At 44.8% G+C, this 17,891-nt stretch overlaps 1 protein-coding gene across 1 annotated transcript in view; it reads left to right on the top strand.

The window, feature by feature from the left end:
• Window positions 1-3,208: 3,208 nt before the first annotated feature.
• The window catches only part of SGPL1 (sphingosine-1-phosphate lyase 1), a 68,441-nt gene continuing 53,758 nt past the window's right edge, over window positions 3,209-17,891 (top strand). The window contains exon 1 of the mRNA XM_081328219.1: window positions 3,209-3,434. Coding sequence (XP_081184345.1) covers window positions 3,432-3,434 — 3 coding nt within the window. The 5' untranslated portion in view covers window positions 3,209-3,431. The remainder of the gene's footprint in view (window positions 3,435-17,891) is intronic.

The following is a 17,891-nucleotide window of genomic DNA, read 5'->3' as shown; positions in this document are numbered from 1 at the left end:
AAATCCCTGGGAGCGGGTGTCTGTTTTCATATAAATGACAGATGGTGCAATAATGCCAAGGTGGTTTCAAGTCTGTGCTCCCCAGATGTGGAGCTTCTGACCATCAAATGCAGACCCTTCTATCTGCCTAGGGAATTTTCTGTTATCATTATCACAGCTGTATATATTCCCCCTAATGCAAACAAGAGGCCCTGAATGTTCTCTATCACACCATTAGTGGCTTACAAACTAGCTACTCAGAGGGTGCATTTATTGTAATGGGTGACTTTAATCAAGTTGATTTGAAAGCTACTCTTCCCCATCTCCATCAATATGTGGACTTTGCAACCAGAGGGGAGAAGACACTGGATCTTGCTTATTCTAACATCAAGAATGCATTCAGAGCTATCCCCCACCCTCACCTGGGCTCCTCTGACCATCTCTGTGCTGCTTAATCCAGCATATAAACCTTTATTACTCAGAGTGAGACCTACAGTGAAGCAAGTGAGGGTTTGGGCAGAGAGAGCTACAGAAGCATTACAAGACTGCTTTGAGTGCACAGATTGGGACATGTTTAAAGAAGCAGCAACTGATAAACCAACATACAAATGTTGAGAAGTATGCCACCAGGGTGTCTGCATACATTCAAAAGTGCATAGAGGATGTCTGTGATCTTAAAAACATTGTTGTGAGGGCGAATGAAAAACCATGGCTTTTAAATCCGGCGATACGCTGGCACTTAGAACAGCCAGAGCTAATTTGACAAGTGCCATGAAATGTGCAAAGCCAGCCCTTTGTCAGAAAATTTAGAATTTTTTCCAGGACCCAACAAATAGCAGGTGCATGTGGCAAGGAATCCAGGCCATTACAGGTTATAAGGTGGCTCTATCAAGATGTAAAGACGACAGTCTTCCTAAACGAGCTGAATATATTTTTTTGGAAGATTTGAGGCATCAAATAGCACCCCTGCTAGGAAAGCTGTGCCCCATCCTGACAAGCAAGTGCTGAGCTTTGATGTCACCTCTGTCTGGAAAACTCTGCAGAAAGTTAACATTCAAAAGGTAGCAGGCCCAAATAATATCCCTGAGCGGGTTCTTAGAGAATGTGCTGATGAGCTGGCTTGTGTTCTTACAGATATTTTCAATCTCTCAATGCAGCAGGCAGTTGTCCCATTGTGTTTTAAGACAGCCATCATTTTGCCAGTGCCAAAAAAGTCCACAATTAAAGGTTTCAATGACTATTGTCCGGTTACACATCCATCATTATGAAATGCTTTGAGAGGCTGATAAAGGACATTATTGTATCTAGCCTCCCACCAGCATTTGACCCGCTTACTGACCAAATCGGTCTACAGAGGATGCTATTTCTTCTGTTCTTCATCTGAGCCTGGGGCTCAGAGGAAAGAAATACTCATGTGCGTTTGTTGTTTGTCGACTTCAGTTTGGCATTTAATATAATCATTCCCTAACATCTAGTAGACAAACTGGGCCTTTTAGGCTTAAGCACTCCTTTGTGCAACTGGATTCTTGATTTTACTAAGACGCCCAGTATGTGTGAGCTGGAACAAGTATTTCTAACACCATTTTCTTGAGCACAGGTTCTCCCCAGGGCTGCATCCTAAGACTGCTGCTGTTCACCCTGTTGACCCGTGACTGTTGTGCTAGGTTTGTCACCAACCATATTGTGAAGTAAGCTGACGGTACAACAGTAGTGGGCGTTATGCACAATGACAATGAGGGTGCTTACTGTAAGGAGGTTGAGGGTTTGGTGAACTGGTGTAAGAAAAGCAGCCTAGTTTTAAACATTGGAAAAACCAGAGATCATTGTTGATTTCAGAAAAGGCAGCCACAGCCACACTCCTGTGTATTAATGATTCACCCGTGGAGATGGTTACCAGCATCAAATTTCTGGGTGTGCAGTTAACAAGTAGGCTGGCTTGGTCGTTCAACAGCGAGACACTGGTGAAGCGGGTACAGAGCGCCTGCATTTTCTGCATCGCATGAGAAAAGTACATCTTCCTTCCCTTGTCCTTACCACTTTCTAGTATAGAGGGACGATCGAGAGCATCCTGTCACACAGCATCACAGTCTGGTTTTGAAGCAACACTGCTTCAGACACGAAGGCAGCGCAGAGTGGCGAGGATGGCTGAAAAGATCATTGGCAATTCCATCCAGGACATAGCACAGAAGGGTTGCTTGAACAGGGTCCGTAAGATTATCTGGGACACTACTCATCCTCTTCACAACCTGTTTTCCTTGTTACCTTCTGGGAGGAGGCTCTGTGGTATCCGAAGCAAAACAGCCAGATTCAGTCATAGATTTGTTCCATACGGTATTAACCTTGTGAACTCTAAAGCTTCCTCCTTCCGTTATGTATTCAAGATGGGCAGTGATTAATATTTATGTTATTTATATGTAAGCCCTCCCTTTAGGTATATACATATGTCGTATATAACATGTTTAAATGTGTGTTATGTATGTGTATACTTTTAGAGCAAGCAACCAAATTTCATTTTTAATGTGTGCCAATGTGCCCGCAGTAAAAAAAAAAAGAGAAGATTATCTTTTCAGTGCCGTTGTAACTTTCAATGGTCACGAAATGAACTGTTGTAGGTCGAGGACTACCTGTCTTGGAAAGGGGAAAAAATAACCTATAAAAAAAAGAGAAAAGAAAACTGTTATCAGTTAGAGATCCAGGCACTAGATCCAGGGGTAGGCAACCTCAGCTCTTTTAGGACTCATGGACTTCAACTCCCAGAATTCCTGAGTCAGCTATGCTATGCTATGCTGACTCAGGAATTCTGGGAGTTGAAGTCCATGAGTCCTAAAAGAGCTGAGGTTGCCTACCCCTGCACTAGACGCATCCGGAAGGGGTTTTAAGGAAATCACGGGTAATTTCAACCCAAGCTTCACACACATACGGCAGAGCCACCTACACGCTTCTCCCGTTTCCCCACCCCCCCAAGTCTCTCAGGCGCGCAGAAAAAAAAACCTCTCGGACCCGCGCAGACAAAGCGCCTCGGCGTTCCCGCCGCGCGGCTGAACAGCGTAGACCGCCAGGCGCCCAGCAGAGGGCGCCGACAGGCCCAACCTCGGCGCGAGCCCGGGATGAGGGCGGGGGGGGGGGAGGAGGAGGAGGAGGGGAGGCTTTGGGGAGTGCGCCTGCGCGTCTGTTTCCGGGCCGGCCGCGATTGGCAATCTCAGCAGTGCTTGATTGAGGGAGCCGCGCGGCCCCGCCCTCTCCTCGTCTAAGTCGCGCGCGAGGCCGAAGAGGGGGCGGAGCCGTGCACGGGGCGACTTTTTTTTTTTTTAACCTCCAGCCCCGGGCCGGTCAGTGCCAGCCCGCGCGGAGGTGAGAACCAGGCAAGGCGAGGCAAGGCAAGAAACGACTTGGACGAGAGCCGCCGTCGATCGCAGGCCACGCCGCGGAGGGGGGGAGGCTCTGGGGTTGCCATGGTGAGTCCTTCTCTTTGCCCCCCCACCTCCCTCCGCTCCCCCAGACTTTGATCTCGAGTTTGCACTTCTCTGTGCAGCGCCGGCTTCTTGCAAGCCCGCGCCCTATTTATATTTATTTATTTATATTTATTTTATTTTTATTTTTACTGCTAAGCTTGTAAGCCGCCCTGAGTCTTCGGAGAAGGGCGGGATATAAATGGAATTAAAATGAAAATAAATAAATCCCATTTATATCCCGCCCTTCTCCGAAGACTCAGGGCGGCTTACAAGCATTAGCAGTAGCCTTCATTCTATGTATATGCCTGCTTATTAGGGCTTTCACACACACCCCAAGCGGCATTATTACAAAGTCAGCTTAATTGCCCCCAACAATCTGGGTCCTCATTTGACCTACCTCGGAAGGATGGAAGGCTGAGTCAACCTTGAGCCTGGTGGGACTCGAACCTGCACTAATTGCAGGCAGCTGGTGTTACTTAAGGAGGCGTTAGCCCACTGCTCCACCAAGGCTCTTTTATTGAAGAAGTGTATGTGTGTATTGCCTATAAGTGTTTTTGTGTATGTGTATCATATTTTGGTTTCTACCTCTTTTTTTGTCTGTTGAATTAGACAGATTCTTTACGGTGTTTAGAGTGACTCACTCATTTATTTATTTATTTTAATTCCATTTATATCCCGCCCTTCTCCGAAGACTCAGGGCGGCTTACAAGCATTAGCAGTAGCCTTCATTCTATGTATATGCCTGCTTATTAGGGCTTTCACACACACACACACACACACACACACACACACACACACACACCCAACCAAGCAAGCGGCATTATTACAAAGTCAGCTTAATTGCCCTCAACAATCTGGGTCCTCATTTTACCTACCTCGGAAGGATGGAAGGCTGAGTCAACCTTGAGCCTGGTGGGACTCGAACCTGCACTAATTGCAGGCAGCTGGTGTTACTGAAGGAGGCATTAGCCCACTGCCCCACCAAGGCTCTTTTATTGAAGAAGTGTATGTGTGTATGCCTATAAGTGTTTTGTGTATGCGTATCATGTTTTGTTTTCTACCTCTTTTTTTGTCTGTTGAATTGGACAGATTCTTTAAGGTGTTTAGAGTGACTCACTCATTTATTTATTTATTTTAATTCCATTTATATCCCGCCCTTCTCCGAAGACTCAGGGCGGCTTACAAGCATTAGCAGTAGCCTTCATTCTATGCATATGCCTGCTTATTAGGGCTTTCACACACACACACCCCAAGCGGCATTATTACCAAGTCAGCTTAATTGCCCCCCAACAATCTGGGTCCTCATTTGACCTACCTGGGAAGGATGGAAGGCTGAGTCAACCTTGAGCCTGGTGGGACTCGAACCTGCACTAATTGCAGGCAGCTGGTGTTACTTAAGGAGGCATTAGCCCACTGCTCCACCAAGGCTTGTCAAAGTACAACATGTGTATATTTCTGCAACTTGTCTTGAGAGTTCAGCCCCGCCAGACCGGCTTCTAAGCCGGTGTCTTGTCTCATCTCAAATCCAACGCTTGCCGTCTGCGGGACCTTTTTTTGCACTCCGTGGGGTGTGCAAGGGAGGTTTGCAGTTGGACGGACGCTCGAGGAACTTGAAAGCCTGGTAGGGTCCCGGATCTCGCTTTTTGCTTTGGTTTTTTTTTCTTTTTTTTTCCTTTTGTAAAAGCAAACCCAGGAAGGGAAAAGGATGCAAAGCAAAAACAGTCGCTCTTCCTGCTTCCAATAGCAACCGGGAGTTGAAGCTTCTTTCTTGTTGGCTTTTCGGAAATCAAATGAGGACCGTCAGCGCGATCCCTCTGGGTTTGCTTGGTGCTTCAGGCTAGCTCAGGATTTCTCTTCTACCCTGAAATGTTTTTCCCCCTCTTTATTAAAGAGTCCGCCTCCTTGCCTTATTCTCCCCGGTTGACTTGACAGGTAGTCCTCGACTTAACCACAGTTCATTTAGTGACCGCTCGAAGTTGCGGCATCACTGGAAAAAGTGACTTGTGACCGTTTTTCCACACTTACCACATTACAGCATCCCCACCACTGGAAAAAGTGACTTGTGACCGTTTTTCACACTTACCACCATTACAACAGCATCCCCACCGAATACTTTGATCAAAATTTGGGCGCTGGGCAACCGGCTTGTATTTTATGTCCCCGGGGTCACGTGATCACTTTTTGTGATTTCTTCTTTTTTTTTTGACAAGCAAAGTCAATGGTTTATGTAGTGCTTCCCACTGTTATTTATTCTGCCTCTAACTGTGGCAAGAAAGATCGTAAATTGGGGCAAAATTCACTTCACACTCTTGCTTAGCAACAGAAACTTTGGGCTCTATAAGTCGAAGACTACCAGTTTTTTTTTTGTATTTATGTCCTTAAACAGTATATCAGGGGTGTCAAACTCAATTTCATTGAGGGCCGCATCAGCATTGCGGTTGCCCTCAGGGGGCCGGGTGGGTGTGGCCTGGGTGGGCGTGGCCTACTGGGTGGGCATGGCTAGAGTGCGTATGGCCTACTGGGTGGGCGTGGCCAGCTCTACATCGTTCGCATCAAGGGTGCCTATGGGGGCCTGGGCAGGAGTGGGACAGATCTGAGGGTCTCTGGCAGAAGGAGGGTCTCTGGGCCAGGGCCAAGGCAGTGGGGGCCGTTCCCTCACTGTTTCCAGGATGGCTTCGCGGGCCACATGAAACCACTTCGTGGGCCGGATCTGGCCCCCGGGCCTTGTGTTTGACATGTCTGCAGTATATGCTCCCTTTCAAAGCCCTGTTCCCCCAGGGGAATTCACTAATAATCTAAAATCTCAGTATTGGATATGTGTCCAGACTCATTTCTGTGTTTAAAAAGATTGGAGTTATACAGGCGTTCTTCCTCCACCCTGAGATAATATAATTTTTGCTGTGCCTGAAGAACAGCCTGGTGCTACCTGTTTCGTGTTTCACCTCTTGTGTAACAAGAAACAGGTCTTTCCCTAAACCACTAAATGAGCGATGGAGAAAAAGCCTTGAAATACATTCATTTTTGTTTACTTGTGGTGAATGTGATGCCAGCACGGAATTGCAGTACTGTAATTGGCATTCCTTCCTCTGGAAGTTTGGTTGAAAAGTTGAGAAGAACATCATGGGGAAATTCCAAGGCCATGGGATGGGACATTTTTCAATGCAGAAGACTTCTTGTTTCAGAAATTCTTTCATAACTAATGGGTGCTAATTACAAATACACAATTGTGCACCTTTGGCAGTTTTGGCTAATGGTATTGGGATGTAGATTTTTCCAGTGCATATTGAATGATACCTATTATATCCATTATATTAATTTGCCTAGAAAAATTATCTGTTCACCTGGTATTGAGCGTGATCTTTATAAAAAGCTGTTTGACCAACTTAATAGTTGTGGAGAAGAGGCTATATTTTTCGTATATTTCTTTTTCTATTGTGTTGTGAAAACCATTGTAGAAACTGGTTTCATAAAGGTCTTATTTCTTCCTTTATAGATTTTCTTCCCATCTTATAGGTACTGTACTCTTCAATGTGCAACTATTCCTTTAGTAACCACTTGAAGTTAAAATGGCACTGGAAAAAAGCAACTTATGACTGTTTTTCAAATGACCGTTGCAGCATCCCCATGGTCACATGTTCAAAATTTGAACACTTGGCAACTGGTTCATATTTATGAGAGTTGCAGTGTCCCAGTGTCGTGTTACCACATTTGCGGCCTGATAAGCAAAATCAATAGGGAAGCCAGATTCACTTAACAACTATGGGAAGAAAGATTGTAAAATGTGGCAAAACTCATTTAACTGTCTCGCATGGCAACAGAAATTTTGCGCTCAGATGTGGTTGTAGGTTGACAACTACCTGTATCAACATTTTAAAATCCCAATGAAAAGTAGTTGCATACAGCTGCTTTATGCCACACTGCTTTTTCTCTAAGCGATTAAGCCTTGTAAATGCTTAGTGTTGGTAGAATACAGAGAGCGCAGTTTAACTTGAGTTCCTGCAGAGAAGCTGATATATTAGGAAGGTATTTAATACAGATTTGGGTTAAGGTTTTGGGTCTTGTTAGTGTTTCTGTGGGGAACTATCAGTAAATCATGTATAACTTCCTTGAGATCCATGATGAAGTGCGATGTTGATGGATTAAAATACATGCTTTGAGGTGTATACTTGGTCTGTTGAACTTTCCCACCAAATTGGCATGTGCATTCAGGGTAAGCTTGGTGATTGAAGAGGCATGAATAGATGATGTTGTAATGCACCCAGAGTTGCCTTGCAGCAAGATGGGTGGCAAAGAAATTTAATTGATAGATAGATAGAGAAAGAAAGAAAGAGAAAGAAAGAAAGAACACTTGATTGTGTACACAAAACAGGAAGACATGAGTAATTTCTCCATGGTATAGGAAACTGGCCATGATTGAAGATGCAGAGCAGTTCTCAAAAATGGGCTGAAGAAAGTGAATTGATGTAACATTGAATGTCGAGATTCTTTTAGTAATGCAGTCTGTTGATCAGCAAACACTTAAAGGGGTTGCCCAATCATGCTGTGTTCCTGATACTTGCTGAACTACTACTTTGCCAGTAAGGCTTCCCTAAGCCATGTTGAGGATAAGCCTGCTTCAAAGAAAATGTGATGTACTTTGCTAATTAGCTGTGTAAACATTGGCTTCCAGTTGCACAATTATGTTTCTCATCATGATAATTTGTTTCTAAAAGTGCTGATAAACAATATGGGACAGTTTTTCATTAAGTCTGCATTTTCTGCGTCGCGTGAGAAAAGTACATCTTCCTTCCTCTGTCCTTACCACTTTCTGTATAGAGGGACGATCAAGAGCATCTGGTCTGGTTTGGAAGTCCTGCTTCAGTCAGGAAGGCAGTGCAGAGAATGGTAAGGATGGCAGAAAAGATTTTTGGTAGTTCACTTCCTTCTATCCAGGCCGTGGCATATAAGCGATTCTTGAGCAGGGACCTCAGGATTGTCTAGGATGCTGCATATCTTCTTCACAGCCTGTTTTCCTTGTTCCTTGATTTTTTTTATTTAAAAATACAAACAGTTTAAACTGTTAGCACAATGATAATTAAAGCTTTCAAAATATTTATTTATTTATTTATTTTATTATATTTATATACCGCCCTTTCCCGAAAGACTCAGGGTAATTAAAACAAAAAATACAAAAGTTAAAAACAGATTAAAAAAAATTATATCCGTCCCTGAACAAATAAAACCCCAGTTAAAATTAAAATTAAAATTCTCAGCCTGGGCCAGAGAGCTCGAAGAGCCAGGTCTTCAGGTCCCGGCGGAACGAACGGAGGTCGGGGGCAGTCCTACGCTCCACTGGCAGCTGGTTCCAAAGGGCAGGCGCACCCACTGAGAAGGCCCTATCTCTGGGTGTTGTCCGCCGGCAGTCTCTTACCGGCGGTACCCTGAGAAGACCCTCCCTGTGGGAGCGCACTGGACGAAGGGAGCTTGATGCCGGCAGCAGGTGTTCCCTCAGATAACCTGGACCCAAGCCATTTAGGGCTTTATAGGTCATCACCAGCACCTTGAATCTCACCCGGAGGGCAACCGGGAGCCAATGCAGCTCGCGGAGTAGAGGTGTTACATGGGAGTATCAGGAAACCCCCATCACAACTCGCGCGGCCGCATTCTGCACCAGCTGAAGCCTCCGAGTGGTCCTCAAGGGCAGCCCCATGTAGAGAGCGTTGCAGTAGTCTAAACGGGCGGTCACGAGCGCATGAGTGACTGTGCGTAGGGCATCTTGGTCCAGATAGGGTCGCAACTGGCGCACCAGGCGAACCTGGGCAAAAGCCCCCTTGGTCACGGCTCCTATATGGTCTTCAAAATTGAGTCATGAATCCAGGAGGACGCCCAAGTTGCGAGCCGTATCAATGGGGCAGGATATATCTGGATAATGTAGTGAAGTATGAACGAGCAAATAGCCAGATATAATTTTTTGGGTGCTGTTTACTGTTTCATATAAAAAGAGAAAAGAAATAAAAAGAAAAATATTGAAAAATGTATTGTCCCTCTGTAATACTAATAGTCTTACGTGTGTCTCATTTTACAATTGAAGTCACTCTTAACACTGAAGTCATTTTATGCATCAATAGGAAATTAAATTTATAATTATTGTATGCAGTGCAGATTTCCAAAAAAATTCTGCAGTGATATCCTTATGTGAATGGCAGTGGGAATACATGTTCTTCAGAGCGTTAACCGAGGACAATAGATGTCTTTCCACAGTGTACTATCGGTACTACGCATCATAAAAACATGCAGGATCCATTTTCTTCCCAACTGTACATTCTTCAAAAGAGCATGAGTAACATCTCTTGAGTCTACTCTCTAATTAGTGGTTGTTTTTGCAGAGTTTACCATCTTGTGGGTGCACACAATTGATACTTTGTGTGGATTTATTTAAAAAAATGGGAATATCTTTTGATCAAGGTCTCTCTCTCTCTCATCAGGATTTGTGGCTAATGGGCAGCTTTCTCAATCTATTCAAGCAGACACTTTCTAGGGGTGGGGAATGATGGCCCTTTTATGACTTAACTCCCTGAATTCCTGAGCCAGCCATGCTCAGGAAGACGTTTAAGATGTATGTTGGAATGAAGCAAACTAAAATGGGACTTAATTTACATTTAACAGTTTCTTACTGAGAGGATAAACTGTCAGCCACATGATGTGCAGAGTGTTTTTACCTTTACATAAAAAGTAGCAGACCTGGCATGCATTACGGAAACTTGGTTGGGCCCGGAGGGAGGAGTCCCTTTGATCGAGTTACGCCCACCAGGTTTCCGTGTGCTTCACCAGCCTCGGGCTCAGGGTAGGGGCTGGGGGGTGGCAGTTGTTATTAAGGAGGCCCTTTGTCCGCGGGAGGCCACTGCCCCTCAGATAGGCAGATGTGAGTCCCTCCTCCTGAGGTGGGGCCCTGGGGGTCAGTTGGGCCTGTTGCTCACGTACTTTTCTCCCAGCTGCGTGGCAATGGCCCTGCCCAGACTACTCGACGCTCTCTCGGGGCTGGCGGTTGAGTTTTCCAGACTCATGGTTCTGGGGGATTTTAACCTGCCTTTCCTGGGCGGTGCATCAGGGGTGGCCCAAGAGTTCATGGCTTCCATGATGGCCATGGACCTGACCTAGATTATTCAGGGTCTGACTCATGAGGGGGGAAACACGCCTGACCTTATTTTTATCTCTGGGCAGTGGCTTAATGGTCTGGGTGGGGTTACTCCAACCTCTCAACCCCTTTCATGGACAGACCATTATCTCCTGCGGCTGGGCCTCCGTCATGCCACCCCCCGCTGCTGGGAGGCGGAACCGACCAGGTGGTTCCGCCCCAGGCGCCTGATGGACCCGGATAGGTTCCAGACGGCACTTGGATTGATTCCTACCTCTCTTTCCCACAGCCCAGTCGAGACCTTAGTTGACGCCTGGCAATGGGCTGCTTCGGAGGCTCTCAACCGCGTTGTCCCTTTGCGGCCTCTGACCTGGCGCAGATCCCGGTTGGCTCCTTGGTTTTCCATGGACCTGCGGGAGATGAAGCGCCGGAAAAGGGGCCTAGAGGGCATTTGGAGCTCCAGTCGGTCCGAGTCTGACCAAACACAGTTAAGATCCTTTTCTAAATCTTACCTTGTGGCAATGGAGGTGGTGAAGCGTGCTCACTTCACCACCCTCATTGCATCTGCAGACAACCGCCCGGCCGCCCTGTTTAGGGTGACCCGTTCCCTTTTAAATCAGGGGACGGGGGAGGACCCTTACAGGGACGGGCCGAGGAGTTTAGTCAGTATCTGGTGGATAAAATCGCTCAGATTTGGGTTGGTCTGGACTCCGACTGGGCAGTGTCTGACGGGGGGGGGAAGCGATGGGTTTGGCCGATAACATTTGGGAGGAGTTTGATCCTGTGACTCCGGATGAAGTGGACAGGATCATGGGTAAATTAAGTGCCGCCACGTGTTTGTTGGACCCGTGTCCCTCCTGGCTGGTTTATGCGGCTCGGGAGGTTACACGAGGCTGGCTCCTGGCAGTTATTAATGCTTCCTTGAGTGAGGGGTGCTTCCCTGCCGCCTTGAAGGAGGCGGTGGTGAGGCCCCTCCTCAAGAAACCTGCCTTGGATCCAGCTATTTTAAATAACTTTCGTCCTGTCTCCAACCTTCGCTTCCTTGCGAAGGTTGTTGAGAACGTGGTGGCTCGGCAGCTCCCTTTGGTCCTGGAGGAAACTGAGTATCTGGACCCATACCAATCGGGTTTCAGGCCCAGGTACAGCACGGAGACGGCATTGGTTGCGCTGGTGGATGATCTCTGGCGGGCCCGAGATAGGGGTTATTCTTCTATCCTGGTCCTATTAGATCTCTCAGCGGCTTTTGATACCATCGACCATGGTATCTTGCTGCGACGTCTTGAGGGATTGGGAGTGGGAGGCACCGTTTTACAGTGGTTCTCCTCCTACCTCTCGGGCTGTTTGCAGACGGTGTTGGCAGGGGGGGCAGAGGTCAACCCCGAGGCCCCTTAGTTGTGGGGTGCCCCAGGGGTTGGTCCTCTCTCCCCTCCTGTTCAACATCTACATGAAGCCACTGGGTGAGATCATCCGTGGTTTCGGGGTGAGGTATCATCAATATGCTGATGATAACCAGCTTTTCATCTCCACCCCGAACCAACCCAGCGATGCCCTCGACATGATGTCCCGTTGTCTGGAAGCAGTACGGATCTGGATGGGGAAGAACAGGCTCCAGCTCAACCCGGCCAAGACTGAGTGGCTTTACGTACCGGCATCTCGTTTAGTCCAAGAGGTTCCATCTTTGGTTATGGGAGGAGAGGTGTTACCTCCCATTGATAGGGCGCGAAACATAGGTGTCCTCCTGGATACACGACTCAGTTTTGAAGATCATATAGGAGTTGTGGCCAGGGGGGCATTTGCCCAGGTTCGCCTGGTGTGCCAGTTGCGCCCCTATCTGGACCGAGATGCCCTACATATGGTCACTCACACACTCGTTACCTTCCGTATAGATTACTGCAATGCTCTCTACATGGGGCTGCCCTTGAAGACCACCATTCTGCTGGTGCAGAATGCGGCCGTGCGGGTAGTGATGGGAGCATCCCAATACTCCCATATTACATCCCTCCTGTGTGAGCTGCATTGGTTACCGGTTGCCCTCCAGGTGAGATTTAAGGTGTTGGTACTTACCTTTAAAGCCCTACATGGCCTAGGCCCGGGATATTTGCAGGACCGTCTACTGCCGGGAACGACTTCACATTGCCCAGTGTGCTCACACAGGGAGGGCCTCCTCAGGGTGCCGTCGGCTAGACAATGTTGGCTGGTGACCCCCAGGGGGAGGGCCTTCTCTGTGGGAGCGCCAGCCCTGTGGAACCAACTTCCCCTTCAGCTCCGGATGACCCCGGATCTCCGGTTCTTTCGCCGCGGCCTTAAAACATTCCTTTTCCATCAGGCTGACCTGGACTGACAGGGATTTTTAAAATGTTTTTTAACTTATTATTGGGGCTGCTAGTTTAATTCTTTTTTTTTAACTTTTGTATTATTGTATTTTTATTGTTGTTAGCCGCCCTGAGTCCTTCGGGAGATAGGGCGGCATATAAGTAGTAGTAGTAGTAGTAATAATTAATAATAATAATAATAATAATAATAATAATAATAATAATAATAATAATAATAATAATAATAATTATTATTATTTGGGAAAACATAAGGATCTATTGCAAACCGCTGTGATGTTAAAATAAGGACATACCATCATGATGTCAGTGTGCAGATAAAGCATGTAAGTTGCATTATTTTTGTGGTGATATGTGCTTGTGTTGAAATTTGCTTTGTTTTGCTTTCTCTGGGGGTGTCCACATTGGGAAAAATTCAAACCCCATCTTCTTCCTGTTTATGTAGCCATCACTTGTAGTACAGACAAACCATGTGCTAGGTTCATACAGGCAGTCCTCTGCTTAGGACTGGTCACTTAGTGACCATTCAGAGTTAGAACGGAGACTTCCTCCTCTGGCTATTTACAATCCATATTGGATATTCCAAAGGCCAGGCCACCCGCCATATTGGGAACTTGCAATTGGCTATTTGCAGTGTCCTTGGTCACGTGATACTATAGGCTATCAGGCAAGATCTCGCCATCCCTGTATTTCTCCTGAAGCTTGTACCTTGATTGAGTATTATTATACCTGCTTTCCCAGTTGTTTGAATCACATTGCTAGGGTTAAACCAGTTACAACTTGTTAAGCTTCTGATGGCTCAGCCTATAGACCAGGATGCACAACAGAGTTTTGTGTGGTGCATGAGTCAAGCTTATTAAGTCTATAGCAGCGATGGATGCTTGAAGCTGCAGTTCTTAAGTCATTGCATAGCTCAGTTCTTTATATGCTGAGACAGACTGATTCTCTAACATGCGCTAATGAATAATATTTATTCTTTCTGTGAAGGGTAATTTAATTTAATTTAATTTAATTTATTAATATTTGTATACCGCCCTTCTCCCGGAGGACTCAGGGCGGTGTACAGGGCAAGAATAAAACACAGAAATTTACAAAAACTAAAAGATAATTAAATACATGCCCGATTAAAATACAATTGATACATAGTAAAAACCCCAATAAAAAATAATAAAAAACCCCACCAATCCCCCCTCAGGCCAGGCCGGCTTGCTCGAACAAGTATGTTTTCAGATCGCGGCGAAAGGAGCGCAGATCGGGCGCCGTCCGGAGCTCAACCGGTAACTGGTTCCTTAGCTCCGGGGCGCCCACAGAGAAGGATCTCCCCCTGGGGGCCACCAGTCGACATTCTCTGACCGGTGGCACCCTGAGGAGGCCCTCTCTGTGGGAACGCACAGGGCGCAGGGAGCTTGATGCCGGCAGCAGATGTTCCCTGAGGTACTCCGGCCCCATGCCATGGAGGGCTTTGAACACCATTACTAGCACCTTGAATCTCACCCGGAAGACAACTGGCAACCAATGCAGCTCACGGAGCAGAGGTGTCACATGGGAGTATCGGGAGACTCCCAACACAACTCTCGCGGCTGCATTCTGTACCAGTTGGAGCCTCCGGGTGGTCCTCAATAGGAAGAATCCAGTTCAAGGTGACTATAGTCATGTTAGAATGATTGCTTGTTACAAGGTTCAAGAGGATAGATTGGAAGGCTAAATCAGGGCAGATGGGATCCTTGTCTTTTTGTTTGTGTTCTATATTGTGCAAAACTGTAAAAAGATTTGGCAATATAATATACGTAAGGCTAATCGTGCAGCCATAGTCCAAGTCAGAGATTTGCTATCTTAGGTAATCTGGTTGAAGATACAACCTTAGCATGATTTACTGATTAGATCTGTGTGAACAGCGTAATAAATAGCAGATGGGACTTTGAACCTCTCTAACAGGAAAATGAAAAGCGTTTTTTAGATAAAAGGTGCCTGTGCACAAAACAGACAGGTTTACCGGTTCACTTTCTTGGTAATTCTGTTGAAATTGCCTTTTAGGGAACATAAAAGATATGCAGTTTGTTTAGTGCTGCAAAGCAAATAGATCTACAGGTGTTGCTAGAAAAAAATGTAGAAATATAGAAGAAATATAATTTGTACTCAAAGCCAAACTTTGAAAGGCAAGAAAATGAATGGTTTGGGGCAAGCCAAGGGATAGCCAGGTTGGTAGTAGAACTTCCGGATAGCCCTTAAACAATTCAACTAAACAAATTCCTAAATGGGATTTCAAAGGTGTTGAGAATCAGACGGTGTACAAGTTTATATTAGAATTATTATACTATGGATAACACTACCTCAGTAAAACAAAATTGAATGAAGGCTCGTTTGTTAATGTAAGTATAAATACTGACATTAATAGTCCTTTCCCTAATCAGAAATAGTTGTCCACTGTCTCATCTAATTTAATTGCTGGCTGGGGAATTCTGGGAGTTGAAATCCAAAATCTTAAAGTTGCCAAAGCTAAACATGTCTAGTCCTTAGGTTTAAAATTAATAGCTGACATGGAATTTCCATAATAGAGGGATTAACCTTGAATCTGCATGGAGTAGAACTCTGGACAGCCAGCTTAATCTTGATTCCTTGTAGATAGATTGTATTACAGTTCCTATCATTCTCAACTGCTGATGTTGTGGAACTGATGCAAATCCTCGTTCAACGCATTTGAAGAGCATGTGTTTGGAAAAAGTTGTTTATGCATTTTCATGTGCAGATCCCAATTAAAGCAAAATACCACACCCAGCAAGACCTGCTCTAAAATGAGTTTAAGTCAGCTAGAAGTTGAAGAACAGGTTTGAATAGTAGAATGCACAAACACGAATGTATGTTTCTGGAGTAAAGTTTTCCCGAGAGCTGGATAAAATAGACCTCATTGACAAAACTCGGGAAATAATGTGTTATCAGAGCATGCACAGTCTTACTGCGCTGCGATAACCTAGGAGTAAATATAGTAAACAGTGGTTTGTATTAAGTGGTGGTTTATCAAACACTATCTGTAACTCTGTGTGTGTGTATGTATGTATGTATGTATATATGTGGTAATACAGCAAACTCCAATACACAGCAGTTACAGCAGGAAATGGATGAGAGAGAGACACTCCAGCAAAAGTCTTCCTGTCAAGTTTCCGACGTATGGGCTTTTCAAGTGACTCAGGCATTGTTTACCTTAAAAGTCCTTTATTGGCCTAATACACTGGCAAATGCTTGCTTGAAGTAAGCTGGAATCTGAAATTTCTGCCCCTTGCACAATATATTAAAACACAATTCTCTACCTTTCTAATTTTGTCATTAATCATATTCTCCAATTAATTTAAAGAATTAGTTTCTCTTCCATTAGAAAACCCACCAAGGCCTTATCTTCTTTAGTTAGACAGATGGCCTTGAAGGTGCAGTCCTAGTCATCCCCCCTCCCAACCTTAAACCAAAACTTTTAAAGCAATACACAAGTTTAACATATGAAATGTCTGCTTCATCTCTTGTCAAGCAATAACATTCGATGTTTGCAGCGTTGACACTTCCCTTTTATACTCAGGCTCCTAAAGAGATACAGACCCTGCTTGCTTTTAAAGAGACACAGAGACCCTGCTGAGTCATTCCTATCATTGCATCATCCACCTTATATTACATCAGCTGGTTAGCCTTTAAATCAGAGGTCCCCAACCCCCGGTCCGTGGACTGGCACTGCTCCGCAGCATGCCAGCAACCGGGCAGCACAAACAAGGAAAGCTCCATCCTTGGGATGCAGGCAGTATTCAAAACCATACCCCTTCTGGCCCGTGGAAAAATCTTTCTATATGGTACTGGTCTTTGGTGCCCAAAAGGTTAGGGACCTCTGCTTTAAATAATTATCCCGATATGTGTAATCATAGAAGGCTATGGAAATAGGAAATTATAGATCTGCTTTCATTGCAGCTCATGATGTTCTTAAAATGATCTTGAAAATAATTTTCATTAGCACAGTTCTTGCAGTAAAGTATTGATTTCATTTTGCTTGCAAAGTATAATGATAATAAGTCAGAAACTAAATTGTTGCAAAACATCTTGCATTGCATATCAGTGTTATCTAGATTGAAATCATTGTTTAAAGCATTTATGAAAACTGGAAGCATATTTCCATGAGAAAAGTTCATTCTTATACAGATTTAAATGTAAAAAAGTTGAAGGGATGATGCAGTAACGTTCTGCTAAGAACATTAAGGCTTTTTAGTGGGGATTAATGTTCATTTTGGTGATAGACTACACTTTTTGATAGCCTATTTATATTCTCACAAAAAGAGTATTTCTAGCTGTCTCCAGCTATCTGTCTTTCAAATCTGTTGAGGCTCAGTATTTAATCATTTTCACCCAAGTTGGCTTACAATAATGCACTTTGTACTTCTACATGTCTGGAAAGTACCCAGTTGAAGAAAGTTGTAGTGCATTTAGTATTTTCCAGATGCTTGTGCCAGGTAGCACTTAAATCAGGAACATAATAAAATTGACAATTTAATGTCCTCCGATGCTTTCAAAGCTTGTTTGCAGGTATGCTGAATTATTCAAGGATCTGAAACGCTTTCAAACCAGCTTTTCAAGGAGAACTAATGCAAGGAATTGCTTTATAGTGAATGTACCTCTACTTGACAATCATATGGCCAAGGTACCTTTTTAAGTAGCAACACCCCAGTTGAAGCCCTTTTCAAGAGAGCTGATACTATCTCCCATTTGTTTCCACTCTAATCCAAGATTGTTTTGTTCCCTCATACCAAATACTTTCTTCACAAAGACATGTTAAACCACTTTCATATTGTCAGGAAAATTACAGGGATGGATATATGGTATCCTTGAAGTTATCAGAAAGTAAGTTAAACTTGAAGAAGACATTACTTTTAAATATATTGTCACTTTTAAATTTATCTTTAGCTGAATGGTACAACTTTTGCTTGTCTCTATGATAGTTTTATTGTACCTTTTGCCTTGAAGAGAGGGCACTCTGATAAATAAATC

The sequence above is a fragment of the Vipera berus genome (assembly GCF_964194415.1).
Source record: "Vipera berus genome assembly, chromosome: 5".
NCBI lineage: Eukaryota > Metazoa > Chordata > Lepidosauria > Squamata > Viperidae > Vipera > Vipera berus.
The sequence above is the reverse complement of the archived record's forward strand: the minus strand, read 5'-3'. Positions and strand labels throughout refer to the sequence as shown.